This window comes from Megalobrama amblycephala, linkage group LG2 (genome assembly GCF_018812025.1).
Source record: "Megalobrama amblycephala isolate DHTTF-2021 linkage group LG2, ASM1881202v1, whole genome shotgun sequence".
Taxonomy (NCBI): Eukaryota; Metazoa; Chordata; class Actinopteri; order Cypriniformes; family Xenocyprididae; genus Megalobrama; species Megalobrama amblycephala.
Genome location: NC_063045.1, coordinates 17,201,980 through 17,216,593, shown reverse-complemented (window position 1 = coordinate 17,216,593; position 14,614 = coordinate 17,201,980). Strand labels below are relative to the sequence as shown.

General features: G+C 35.4%; 1 protein-coding gene across 1 annotated transcript in view; it reads left to right on the top strand.

The window, feature by feature from the left end:
- The window catches only part of lrp1ba (low density lipoprotein receptor-related protein 1Ba), a 306,610-nt gene that overhangs the window by 225,908 nt on the left and 66,088 nt on the right, over nt 1–14,614 (top strand). The window contains 9 exon segments of the mRNA XM_048163800.1: nt 2,494–2,579; nt 6,304–6,426; nt 11,098–11,279; nt 11,380–11,579; nt 11,663–11,851; nt 11,965–12,113; nt 12,252–12,345; nt 13,918–14,034; nt 14,127–14,246. Of these exon segments, the coding sequence (XP_048019757.1) occupies nt 2,494–2,579; nt 6,304–6,426; nt 11,098–11,279; nt 11,380–11,579; nt 11,663–11,851; nt 11,965–12,113; nt 12,252–12,345; nt 13,918–14,034; nt 14,127–14,246 (1,260 nt within the window).

Below are 14,614 nucleotides of genomic sequence, written 5' to 3'. Positions count from 1 at the left end.
TTAAACAGACTGGAAAGCTAAAGTCTCCCACATTATATTTCTTTATATTTTTAAAGTGTCTTAAAATATCAACCCTTTTACTATGGAAGAGGATTAGGGCCAAGCAATAATAAAAAAATAAAAAAAATAAAACCATCTCGAGATTAAAGTTGTTAAATTTCGAGAAAAAACTTGTTAAATTTCGAGAAAAAAGTCAAAATAAAATGTTGAGAATAAAGTCATTAAATTACGAGAAAAAAGTCATTAAATTACGAGAACAAATTTGTTAAATTATGAGAAAAATTTTGTTAAATTTCGAGAAAAAAGTCGAGATAAAATGTTGAGAATAAACTCATTAAATTATGAGAAAAAAGTCATTAAATTACAAGAACAAATTTGTTAAATTACGAATTTGTTCTCATAATTTAACTACTTTTTTATCGTAATTTAATGACTTTACAAATATAATTATAGAATACTCAATATAATTTGTAATGTTTTAAAATATATTTTCAAAACATTGTTTGCCTTATCTTTTAGTATCTTGAAATATAAACCCCTCTGCAATTATATTGTATAATGAACCATTGATATTTATTATTAGTAATATAATTAAAATATGATTATATAATAAAATACTTGATTTTCTAAAGAATTAATTTTTATTGTGCTGTCTTTTTAAAGTGTCTTAAAATATAAACCCTGCTGCCATATTGTATAGTGAAAAAAATATATTTATTTTTTATTAATATAATATAATATAATTCAAATATAATTATAATTAAATAACATTTCAAATATATATATTTTTTTACATTTTCTTAAAGTATTTTAAAATATCAGAACCGTTGACACGTTAGTAATACAATTAAACTATGATTATATAATATTTAAAATAAGTTTTAATGTTTTAACAATGTTTTGTCTAAAGAAAATTCTGTTTTATAGTTATCTTTTAAAGTGTCTTAAAATGTCAACCCTGTTACCCGGCTAGTTTATAACAATTGATATTTGAAAAAACATATATGTACACCGATCAGGCATAACATTATGACCACTGACAGGTGAAGTGAATAACACTGATTATCTCTTCATCACTGCACCTGTTAGTGGGTGGGATATATTAGGCAGCAAGTGAGCATTTTGTCCTTAAATTTGATGTGTTAGAAGCAGGAAAAATGGGCAAGTGTAAGGATTTGAGCGAGTTTGACAAGGGCCAAATTGTGATGGCTAGACAACTGGGTCAGAACATCTCCAAAACTGCAGCTCTTGTGGGGTGTTCCCGGTCTGCAGTGGTCAGTATCTATCAAAAGTGGTCCAAGGAAGGAACAGTGGTGAACCGGCGACAGGGTCACGGGCGGCCAAGGCTCATTGATGCACATGGGGAGCGAAGGCTGGCCCGTGTGGTCCGATCCAACAGATGAGCTACTGTAGCTCAAATTGCTTGGGTCCTGCCATCCATGTGGATATAACTTTGACACATACTACCTACCTAAGCTTAGAACACCCTTTCATAGAAATGGTATTCCCTGTTGGCTGTGGCCTCTTTCAGCAGGATAATGTGCCCTGCCACAAAGCAAAAATGGTTCAGGAAGAGCACAACAACGAGTTTGAGGTGTTTACTTGGCCTCCAAATTCCCCAGATCTCAATCCAATTGAGCATCTGTGGGATGTGCTGAACAAACCAGTTTGATCCACCTCGCAACTAACAAGACTGAAAGGATCTGCTGCTAACATCTTGGTGCCAGACACCACAGCACACCTTCAGGGGTCTAGTGGAGTCCATGCCTCAACGGGTCAGGGCTGTTTTGGCAGCAAAAGAGGGACCAACACAATATTAGGAAGGTAGTCATAATGTTATGCCTGATTGTTGTATGTAGAAATATTACACCTTAATTCTATGTCTATTAAGCTGGTTTTAGTTTCATGACCTTGAACACAAGGTTTGTAATGTCAAATAAAATCCAAAAAATTGACATAGAAGAATGATCTTTCATAGAATGATCCACAGTATTTTTTTTAAGTACAATATAGTATATGAATTAGTGTATGAATTAGTATCATAGTATATATAAAAATACCATGGTATTACCATCTGATACCGTCTCTGTACCATGGTACAATTGCAGTGCATTTTTGTCTGTGTCTGTCCTTCACGCCCATAAGCACTTGCACACGCATACTCAAGTAATAAAGCTCTGTTTGCAAATGACTGGCATGTCTAAGTCCCAGTCTTGACAGGAAGTGGATGTTCAACTGCTGGCAGCTCACAGGAAATCGATTTCAAGTCATCAAACTCAAGTTACAGTCTTGTCTTGCACACAGAATAATCCATAGAGCAATACAAACACATATTTAAAGGCTTTTTAAAGTATTTGAAATCCAAGTACCAAATTCCAAAGTAATTTTTTATTCACTTATAGTCTCATAGGTTTAAAGTAAGACAATGTTTTGTAGGTAACAAGCATTAAATGTGTTTTTGTTTGTTTGTTTTGTTTTGGGGTTTTTTCCCAGCGGAGGAGCCTTTTCTTATTCTTGCAGATCACCATGAAATCAGAAAAATCAGTCTGGATGGATCAAACTACACTCTTCTGAAACAGGTATGACAAGTAAAGCTCTCTAAAACAAAATGTTTTGCTTATACGGGTATTAAAATTCACTTCTTATTGCTCGCAGATGCCGTCCGGTTGAGATCTAACTCATTAGCGTGTTCCCATACCTCCATATTCCCATGTAATTTCAAAAAAATACATATGCTCAGAGCATATGGAGATTAATATAGACATAACATCCAAAAGCACAGAGGGATGTGCAGTATCAAGAGCCACCTGTGATGCTTTATAGAAATTCACAAGCCCAACTTGAGTCTGAAGCAGCATTTTAGACGCTTGATTGGCATGGATATCGACGCCTGGCAATATTTGCACGTGAAGAAGGTCATATTGTGGCTGGAATCGTAAATATTCCTACTTAAATGATTATGAAAAAGTGTCAATTGTGGCTCATTTAATCACTCCTAACTGGTAAATATGTCATCACAGTAGTCATCTTTAAATCTGTGTGAAGCCACTTGTCAATGCAAAAGGATTCTTGACCGATTTGGCTCTGAAGGGACCGTCAGATAAGAAACCCTCTCACGGCCCATGTGTGAAGAGATTGAGTGGCTTGCCATTGAAGGAGCAGTTAAAAATACACGCTTGGGTTGATTCATCAGTCAGAGACTCCATCAGTTTGATTTAAAAGGTCTGGTCCAGCAAATTAGATCTGAACGCGGCAGGGGGTTTTGAGACAACGAGACAGAACGGCAGGAGAATGTGAGAGACCCCTACTGAGAAAGTGATTGGCTACAGTCTTAGCAGTGCATGATGGGAAGTTTCTGTCAGACGAAGGAAGTCTCGCTCTTATTTCTAACGGATGTAGTTAAAATAAAAAACCAATACGAAAGGTATGGAGAAAGTGGTGGAATAATGCTGTAATGAGTCGGCTTAAGGACTAGAAAAGTTGTGATATTTAATCAAAATGTGTTGTGTATTTTTTTTTTTTTTTTTTTTTGACTCACTCTTTTATAAAGGGCTTCTCTTTGCTTAAATAAAATAGTTTTAATGGATTAGAAAAGATCAAATCATTTAGAGACTTGGCCTAGTGGATACTGTTCATGACGGCGAAGGAAGGAATATTAGGAAAGAGCATGAAAACATTGTAAGGAAAAAGAAAAATTTTATGTGAAAAAGGAGAATTTTGGAGAACTAAAAAAACTTAAAACTTTAAAAAATTGCCCTTTATTTTATTAAATTTCTTTTGTTATATATTAATTTATTTTATTATAATGAATTTTGAGTGTTAATATTTGAAACATAAATTAATGTAATAATATAATAATAATAATAATTATATATATATATATATATATATATATATATATATATATATATATATATATATATATATATATATATCTTTATTTCTTATTTCAGTTTTCAGTCATCTTAGTACTTCAATGGTATGTCTAAGTTATTTCCTGAATAACTGAAATAACTTAGACATACCATTGAAGTACTAAAATTACTGAAAACTGAAATAAGAGATAACAACAAAACAATAACAACTAAAACTGAGAAAAAATGACAAAAGCACATAATAAAATTACTAAAGCTTAAACTGAAATTAAAACAATCATTAATTTGTTTTAATTTCAGTTTAAGTTTTAGTAATTTTATGATGTGCTTTTGTGATTTTCTTAGTTTTAGTTTTTTTATATATATATATATATATATATAATATATACAGTAGTCAACATTTGAAGTGGATCAAAAAAGTTAATCCTAAGAACTAAGTTGTCCTAAGAGGATGGTTTTACTTTGAAAGTTTTTGATCCACTTCAAATGTTGACTACTATATATATATATATATATATATATATATATATCAGTCATTTTAGTACTTCAATGGTATGTCTAAGTTATTTCAGTTATTCAGGTAGTTGCCAAGGAAACATTTATCATTTTTGTTTAGTTTTTCATCTAATATTTATATTTTATATTGTCTCAGCTTTATTTAAACTACCATAAAACATACTATATGCTGCTCATAAGTCATTCTGAAAATAGACACATAACCAATATACATTTAGAAAACCAACACTTGAGACTTTACAGTTCAATACTCAGAATTTCTCAGACTGTTATTATGGATATATTAGCTCAAACATAATATAAATATATATATATATATATATATATATATATATATATATATATATATATATATATATATATATATTAAGAGTATATTTGTTAAATGTACAAAAATATGATGTGTATGTGGTAGAACAACTTATAACCACAATTAAAGTGAAGCCACAAGTCTGATCATGCTTCATTTCAAATCTGAGGATGACATCTCTAAAACTATGAATTTTATTAAGCATTTTCTGAGACACGTCATGTGAGTTTTAGAGAAGGCTGCTAAGATGCTAATAAAATATTTGATTGCCCTGTAAACACCTACTTGCAGTCTGTTCCCTAATGTCTGGCCAGCTGACTGACCAATTCATGTTTCTTTTGTTCTCACTCAACGAACCTTTCACACCTCTGCCGGTATGAGACTTAATCTTCATTATTCTTTTATCATTATACTTTTTTTTTTTTATTCAGCCATTATTAGCCTTTATTCTGGCATTACATTGCTTGCCAATCTACACCACCTTGATCCCACTATACATTAATCCACCTATTAAAGGATTAGTTCACCCAAAAATGAAATTTCTGTCATTAGTTACTCACCCTTGTGTCATATCAAACCTGTAAGACCTTCATTCATCTTTGAAGCACAAATTAAGATATTTTTGATGAAATCCAAAAGTTTTTTTTTTTTAATCCCCCATAGAAAGAAACGTAATTACCTAATTCAAGATCCAGAAAAGTGGTAAAGACATCATTAAATAGTCAACGTGACTACAGTGGTTCAAACTTAATGTTATGAAGCGAAAAAATACTTTTTGTGCACAAAAATAACGACTTTAGAGAATTTCTTCTCTACATGTCAGTCCTCTACGCAATTAACGCAGTGCAGCACTTTCGTGTTTGTGTCCAAATACCAGCTCAGTATTGGCTGATGCTTTCACATGATCACCATGACACATGCGTGTGATGCTGACGGAGGTGCCGGCCAATACTGAGAGACAGCTTGCTATGAACACTCTTTCAGCTCTTTAGACCGTATAATTCAGTGGAAAATGAATAGAAATGTCTTTCTGTATGACAAAATATTTTGCAAACGTGTGAAAAAATCAATATTTTTCCAAAGATGCAGACTTTTGAACTAAGAGCCCTATCGGACGCTGTTCAGTGAAGCTATGTGAACACAAATAAACCGGAGTGGATGTGACTGAATTCATATGAGTGTTGATATATTCAAAATATAAAACAATTACAAATTGATTATTTTGCACTCCTGATGTAAATTAATACATTAATTTCACTGCAACCTAGTTTTATCATAAACAGTGGTCAAATATCGAAGCTGGAGTCTTTAATCTTTCTAATGTTGTCCTGTAAGTAAGTGTGTGATGTTTTAACATGCAGTGAATGTTAATAATCTGGGGCTGTTGGTGATCCTTGAATGCAAAGGGGTTAATTAAGGACAGACTGCTTGGATCTCACTATTTCAGTATTATTCTTCAGGTGAAGTGCAAAATGTGAATGTATCCACTGTTCTAAAAAAAAAAAAAAAAAAAAATCTTACCAAGTTGTTCCCTCTTTAAAATCCCATCTGTCAATCTCACGCTTTGCCTGTCTCTCTCTCTTTGTCTTTCTCTCTCTACAGGGACTCAGTAATGTCATCTCTCTAGACTTTGACTACAGGAAAGAGTTGATCTATTGGATTGACACAAGCAGACCCAGTGGACGCCGAATAAACAGAATGCGTCTGAATGGAAGTGACCTCAAGGTACATCCATGAGAGTGTGTGTGTGTTTACGTTGAATTACTCTTGAAATCACCCAGAATTGTGCAGATTGACATATGCAAATACCCTTTGTCCCTAGGTAAATTTGATTCACATTACCTCTTTATATTGTGCAATTTATATTGTGTAATTGATGGATTCCAATAGAGAAAAAGCAGACACATTTGCATCACTCCAACAAATAAATAAAAGCTTATTTGATTTTTCTTTTTCTTTCTAAGAATAACTGGTATTTCTGATGTGAAATGAGCCATGTTTACAATGACAGCAATGTGTGTGTGTGTGTGTGTGGCTATCTGTCTACACGCTTCTCTCCATCAATGCCCTTGTGTATATTACTCAGGGCGGAAAACGGGCATAGTGTGCCAGCCTTGCCCTGCTGGGCCGCCAGAGCTCGTTATGTTTAATATCGAGCCATAATGGCTCATTAAGCTTGATTGAACTTTGGATCTTGAACTGATTTATGATAGTGTGCTATAGTACAGAGAGAAGAAAAAAGAAAGAGAGAGCTTCTGTGAAGGCAACGAAATTAGGTGATAAAATTCTCTATCGATGTTAAAGGCAAAATGAATCCACTCTAGATAATGGGACTTTTTTCATAGGACAGTGATAGAAAAAAATATAAATATATGAATCAAAAGATTCAGAGAGTGATTCAATGGCATTGTATGCAAATGAGTTTGAAATGTTTTGGTTTGCTTTTAACACAATTTCACAGACGTTGAAAGGCGCTTTAGGAGCATTCTACGTGGTGTACCTATCACATTGAAAATACTGTAGTAGCAGTACCAGTTTCAACCACTGGGGGCAATACGGAAATGCGAAAGCATGTTTTATTTTGGCAGCCAAAAAGTGTGTGTAGTGTCAATGGCTGCATCCGAAATCATATACTTCCAAACTATATAGTAAGTGAAAAACAGTATGTGACAAAAGAAGTATATCTAAAATTATAGTACTCATAAAAGAGTCAACAAAATGTACACGGATGACCTACTTTTTCCTGCAAGAAGCTACTATCCCATGAGGCCACAGGAGAGGATTTGTGACTGGCAGTGGAAGCGACGCAACTGACGCTGGTAGATCACATGATGCCGAATGTACAGTAGTACGTCTGAATTACATTCATATTACACATATTCATACTATATAGAATGTACTTTTTTAGCGGTCGTGACATAATTACATAATAACCAGAATTCCGGAAAAGTTGGGACATTTTTTAAATTTGAATAAAATGAAAACTAAAAGACTTTCAAATCACATGAGCCAATATTTTATTCACAATAGAACATAGATAACATAAATGTTTAAACTGAGAAATTTTACAATTTTATGCGCAAAATGAGCTCATTTCAAATTTGATGCCTGCTAAAGATCTCAAAAAAGTTGGCACGGGGACAACAAATGGCTGAAAAAGCAAGACATTTTGAGAAGATTTAGCTGGGAGAACATCTAACAACTAATTACTGTAAGTTAATTGATATCAGGTTTGCAACATGATTAGCTATAAAAGGGATGTCTTAGAGAGGCAGAGTCTCTCAGAAGTAAAGATGGGCAGAGATGTGAAAGAGTGCCTACAAAGATTGTAGAAAACTTTAAAAATGTTCCTCAACATCAAATTTCAAAGGCTTTGCAAATCTCATCATCTACAGTGCATAACATCATCAAAAGATTCAGAGAAACTGGAGAAATCTCTGTGCGTAAAGGACAAGGCCGAAGACCTTTATTGGATGCCCGTGGTCTTCGTGCCCTCAGACGACACTGCATCACTCATCGGCATGATCGTGTCAATGACATTACTAAATGGATCCAGGAATACTTCCAGAAACCACTGTCGGTAAACACAATCCGCCGTGCCATCTGCAGATGCCAACTAAAGCTCTATCATGCAAAAAGGAAGCCATATGTGAACATGGTCCAGAAGCACCGCCATGTCCTGTGGGCCAAGGCTCATTGAAAATGGACTGTTTCAGAGTGGAAAAGTGTTCTATGGTCAGATGAGCCCAGTTTTGACATTCTTGTTGAAAGTCACGTACGCCATGTCCTCCGGGCTAAAGAGGAGGGAGAACTTCCAACGTGTTATCAGCGTTCACTTCAAAAGCCAGCATCTCTGATGGTATGGGGGTGCATAAGTGCATACGGTATGGGCAGCTTGCATGTTTTGGAAGGCACTATGAACGCTGAAAGGTATAGGTCTTAGAGCAACATTAAATGAAAAATACATCAAAGATGATCACAAACTCTTCTGCAGCTGGAAACCTATATCAGGCAAGAATGGGACCAAATTTCAATGCCAAAACTCCAGAAACTCATAACCTTGCCCAGATGTCTTCAAACTGTTTTGAAAAGAAGAGGAGATGCTACACCATGGCAAACATGCCCCGGCCCTGTCCCAAATATTTTAAGACCTGTAGCAGGCATCAAATTTGAAATGAGCTCATTTTGTGCATAAAATTTTAAAAATGTCTTAGTTTAAACATTTGTTATGTTATCTATGTTCTATTGTAAATAAAATATTCGCTCATGTGATTTGAATTCAAATTTAAAAAACGTCCTAACTTTTCCGGAATTCGTGTTGTGTATATACCTACTCGAGAGTATCTATTGTATGCTCATATTTTCAATGAAACTAGTTTGTTTTCAGTGCTATTTTAGGTCATTCTTTTCAGCGCAATCATGCCTCCTTTCTATTTTATTTGATAATTAATGTTATGTAAATTATGAGAATTGTCCCATGCAAACTACTGTTTTGGGCATGTTTTATAATAAATAATTATTTTGTAGAAAATGCAGTACACAAATCAGGTAATGATGAAAACTTAAGTCACTCCTGACTATAAGTTGCACCAGGGTCGAAATTGCATTGTACAGTATACTGTAAATCATGTTTTTATGCTGGTAAATAAAACAAAATGTTTACAAACATTATAAACACTGTAAACATGTATTTTAGTTCCCCTCACTCCACAACAAATATTTTAAACAGTATTCAGAACAGAACAGGAATGAAAAATGTAAGTATAAAACAAAGATAAATTATAGTGGCACTCATTATAAACAAGATTTAGTATAAACAGCAAGCCCAAACAAATTTATTTTAATTGAAACTGAATCTACCAGCATGTGTGTACTTTGGCTCATGTACCACTCTCATTCCGCACAAATCCAAATGTGTGTGCATTGTGCATGTTTTGCATGCTTGACGTTAATCACATTATATAAGTTGCTTTGGAATACAAGTCGCGGGATATTTTAGATGATTATTGTGACTTATATTTTAGTATATACAATAACTGCTTCTAAAACATCATAGAATCTGGTGCTAAAACATCATAGAGGGCATGTGCAAATAATTGACTTAACATAATTGAATTCACCACATCTTGTTTTTGTTTTTTCCCCTCAAAATTATATACACTTTCACCCTGTGGTGTATCCCTAACCTCGTTCTGTAACATTCACCTGAGATGCTAGTGTTTCCCCGGTGAGCACAGCATCTAGAAAACCTGTGATGATGTCGAAATTCATCACGGCTAGGCTAGTTTTAATTAGCGCTGATGGTACAACCCAGTCTGAGGCAAAATGTCTTTAATGTTCATCTCTAATGTTCATCAGCTTGCAGAATGTTACTCTTACTCTTAAAGTGCTAGGCAGGGGGCACCAGCAACCAAGAGCGAAAATGATTAAAAGTGCTGGATTATCCGCCAGCTGGAAAGAGTATTGTTTATGCCAAACAGGCGGTTTCTGTGATCAGTATGAGAAGTGTAATGATGTGAAGTGCTTTTTTTTTTTTTCTTTTGTAAAATTTCATTTTGGAACTTTTCTTGTCATTTTCATGGAGTTTGAAGTGCCATCGTTGAGCGGTTATGTAGCCCGCTGATAATTAGCTATATTGTACGAGTCATGCGCAGCTGTTCTCAAATGAATTGGTTTCAGGACCACGATTTAAGATTTACAGAAAATAGTTAAGTTGCTACAAACCTAAAGGTTATCAAAGTCTTGAATTTATCATTTTATTTGAAGAAACAAAGCCCCATGACACACAGGTTCATGCTGAATTTGCATGTTGTTGAATATTGTTGTCGTAGTTTGAATTTTTTTTTTTTTTTTTTTTGTGAAAACCTGCTAATTTGCTGGCTAACTGTTTTGCTAATTATTTTTGTGGACCAGTTGAGAACCACACATCTATAGGTTATTATACCATTGACTTTTTTTTTTTTAGTTTGATGAAACAAAGCCTCCCCACCCCCATTTTATCAAACGTTTATTACTTTGTTGAATGCTGCTGTTGTTGCAGCCGAACAACTGCTAATGTGCTGGCTGACTGCCATGCTAACTCATTCTTAGCAAGTGAGGGCCAGAATTGGGATTATATTAACATAGATTTCTTTTTGTTTTTTGTTTGCTTTCTTTTATACTGTTACATTTTAGCATTTCAATTACTACCATGACATCAGTTGGCAGAAACAATAAAGACTTAATTTTATAAGACTGTACTTTAGCAGCAAAATATAGTGCACAGCTGCATCTCACACTTGCCATTCTGAGCTTTTCTTCCAGGAAGCATTTGTTCCCTACAGGACTAGCTGTGGATAAATCCATGTGAATAACTAGCCAAAAGGGACCAACTGTGCTTGACTGATGTTTTCTCAGGTGGTTCACAGGACGTCGGTCCCCAGTGCTCTCGCTGTCGACTGGATTGGCAAGAACTTGTACTGGTGTGACGGCGAGAGAAAAACCCTCGAGGTGGCGAAAGCTAATGGACTCTACCCGACCGTACTGCTGAGGTCTGGATTGAGAAATCCAACCGCTCTGGCTCTCGACACTCTGACGGGGTAAATGGTGCTTAATATTGTTCATAATCTTCAATCCCAGAATACTTTTAAGAAGCAATGCACCATTTAAAGCCACATTTTTTTTCCCATGGTGCCTTAGATATGTGTTCTGGATTGACTGCTGTGAGCAGTCCCAAATCGGACGGATCGGGATGGACGGCAACAAGCCACGTGTCATAATTGATACAGAAATACGTGCTCCCTCAGCTTTGACCATTGACCACATCAATAAAAGGATCTACTGGGCCGATGAGAACCATATCTTATTTTCGAATTTGGATGGTACAAAAAGACACAAAGGTAAGTGTCATCTTGTCTCGAATCTTATCTCGTCTTGTCTCAAATTGTCCTCAGTAAGATTCTCTCAATCCCATTTTTTCCAGTCCCCATCAAGGATATAGGTGGCGTAACCGGTCTCGCATTGTTTGAGGACTTCATCTACTGGAGCGACCAAAAGTCAAAAACCCTCAGTCGCTCTCACAAGACATCTGGCGGCCAATATACAGAACTCCTCAGCTCCTGGCAGACCATTCGAGACATTAAAGTCTACCATCCGCTCCGACAGCCTGATGGTATTACAGCAAGAAACTCTCATGTCAGCTTGGATAAGTCTTCAGATGATTTTTTGGGCTAAAGTCAGGACTTTCATGTTGTTTTGGGCTTGTTTTTTATTGTTTGTCCTCAGTGCCAAAGCATCAGTGTCAGGTGACTAATGGAGGGTGCAGTCACCTATGCCTTCTTTCCCCTGGTGGGGGATACAAGTGTGCTTGCCCTACACACTTCTACCTGGCAAACGACAACAAAACGTGTCTGTCTAACTGCACCGCTAGCCAGGTGTGACTTTCTAAGTACTTCAGGAGCCTGAATTTCACTCTAGCTTAACTGCTCTTGGCACCACTTTCAACTACCAAATATATCCATTGTGCTGCTCAATAAATAATTGTTAAAAAGATTATTTCTCTGTGTGTGTAGTTCCGCTGTGGTACGGATGAGTGTATTCCCTTTTGGTGGAAATGTGACACAGTGGACGACTGTGGAGATGGATCAGACGAGCCGGCAGACTGTCGTAAGTAACCAAACATGGTGGCAATCAGCCAAACTGAAAAATACCAGTGAAATTGTAGCATTATTGTAGCACCTTGTAGTGTCGTTAAAACTCAAAATCTAGTAAGCTGCCTACCTAGAGAGCCTTTTAAGGGATCATAGTAGAGGTTCGGAACAAAATGTATGCAACATAAATGATGCCTTCTGCAATGCCTTGTTTTGGCCAAATTCGAAGGCAGCATTGTATGTATCCTACCTCGCAAGGCATTTTCAAGACATGCCAATCTTGTATTTCATTTAATACTGTTCAGCCTAATTGAAAATGTACTATTTTACAGTGTATTAATGTTGCGTTATTATCTTAACAACATGCTAATGTCACTTTCTGTTGGAATCAGTTCTGATTTGCTTCTTTGTTGGTAGTAGACAGCAAGATCACTAGTTTGAGTTTGATAACAGTTAGGAAAATGTGAATATTTAAGTGACTCTGCAATCAACTACCATTTCTTTACACACGGCTGAAAGAAAGAAATCCTTTAGACATATGAGCCATTTATCCCATGAGTTGAGGAGAGGAACAACTTATTCCTGTAATTTTCATCGCCGGTTCATGGAGCAATTTATTTTTGAATAAAGATTTGTCTGTCATCATGGTTACAGTATATTGAAGTGTTTCTTTGAATATTCCATTGAACGGGTCATTTGTTATGTACCAGTGCTTGGTTGATTGAGAGGTGAATTGTCTAATTTACTGCAAAGAGCTTCAGAAAAAGATCATGTAGTTGGTATCTCAAGTTCAACGAGCAATTTATGGCATATTGAGATGCTGTAGAGATGTCAAGTCTGACAGTGAACAAAAGACATTTGCCTTGTGTTCCTGGGGAGAAAAAAAAACACCATTCTTTAGTTCAGGAGTTTCTTTTTGCCTGTTCTTTGTTTTATTTCTGTCTTTAAACTTTTTTTATTTTTTATTTTGGTTCTTTGCTCATTTAGCTGAACAGTTGCTTATTTATTCATTAATTTACTTGTTCTTTGTTATACTTTGTTCTGTTTGTTTTTGTCTGTTCATTCATTCATTCTGTCTGTTTTGCTGTCTTTCAATAGATCTCTATTTTTGTTTGTGTTGGTTTGCTCTGCTTTTTTGTCTTTGTTCATTCTGTTTCTGTCTTTTAATATTTCTGTCTGTCATTTGTTTATTCACTTGTTTGCTCTGTCTTATTGTTTTTTTTCATTCACTCATTCTGTTCTTTTTTTGTTCATTATCTTTCAATCTTTATTTGTCTTCATTTCATTTCATGTCATTATTACTTATTTTTGTTTGTTCATTTTGTTTGTCTTTCTGTCTTTCATTTGTCAGTTCACTTTTATCCATTTGTTTGTTGACTCATTCTTTGTTATTATTTGCATTTGTTTTTTTACTGTATCTTTCTTTCATTTGTTCTCTTCTCTTTTCTTTTTGTTTGTTTCTTCATTCATTCTATCTATCTATCTATCTATCTATCAACCTTTCTTTTATCTTTCTTTCTTTGTTTCAACCTTTCAACTTTTCAACATTTTGTTTGTTTGTTTGTTTATTCGTTTCTTTTGCTTACAGCGGAGTTTAAATGCCAACCCGGAAGGTTTCAGTGTGGAACAGGTTTGTGTGCCCTCCCTCCCTTCATCTGTGATGGAGAGAACGACTGCGGAGACAACTCGGATGAAGCCAACTGTGGTAATTATAGATTGATGAATGGATAAATGGAGACCAAGCATACAGTAATACCGGATGATGTACAGTGATGTTCTTGTTGCGTATGCTTTCAGACTCATATATTTGCCTGTCTGGCCAGTTTAAGTGCACACAAAGGCAGAAGTGCATCCCTATAAACCTGCGCTGTAACGGACAAGACGACTGCGGAGATGGAGAAGATGAAACTGATTGCCGTAAGAGACAATAGGGCTCATTCTTTTTCTCTCTCACGTTTGAAGTCACCGACAATGAATGCCATTGTTTCGCATTTTCGCTTGTTCCTTAAAAAACCTCAGAAAAGATCGAGTTAGAGGTAGAAAATACAAGAAATCTCTTTCTTTATGTCCTCAGTATGTATTTATTGGCTTGTGAAGGTCAAACTCAGATTCAACCAAATGTTTGAGAAGTTTGAATCAGTTGATGAGAAAAGAGCCAAGCAAGAAGCCTGGTAAACATTCAGTTTTCTCATTACTTTCCGGCAGAGCGCTTTAGACAGAATTGCTTGAGGGAAATGTAGAAAACCAATGGCAAGAAGAAAGGAGTGAAATGAGTAAAGAGAAAG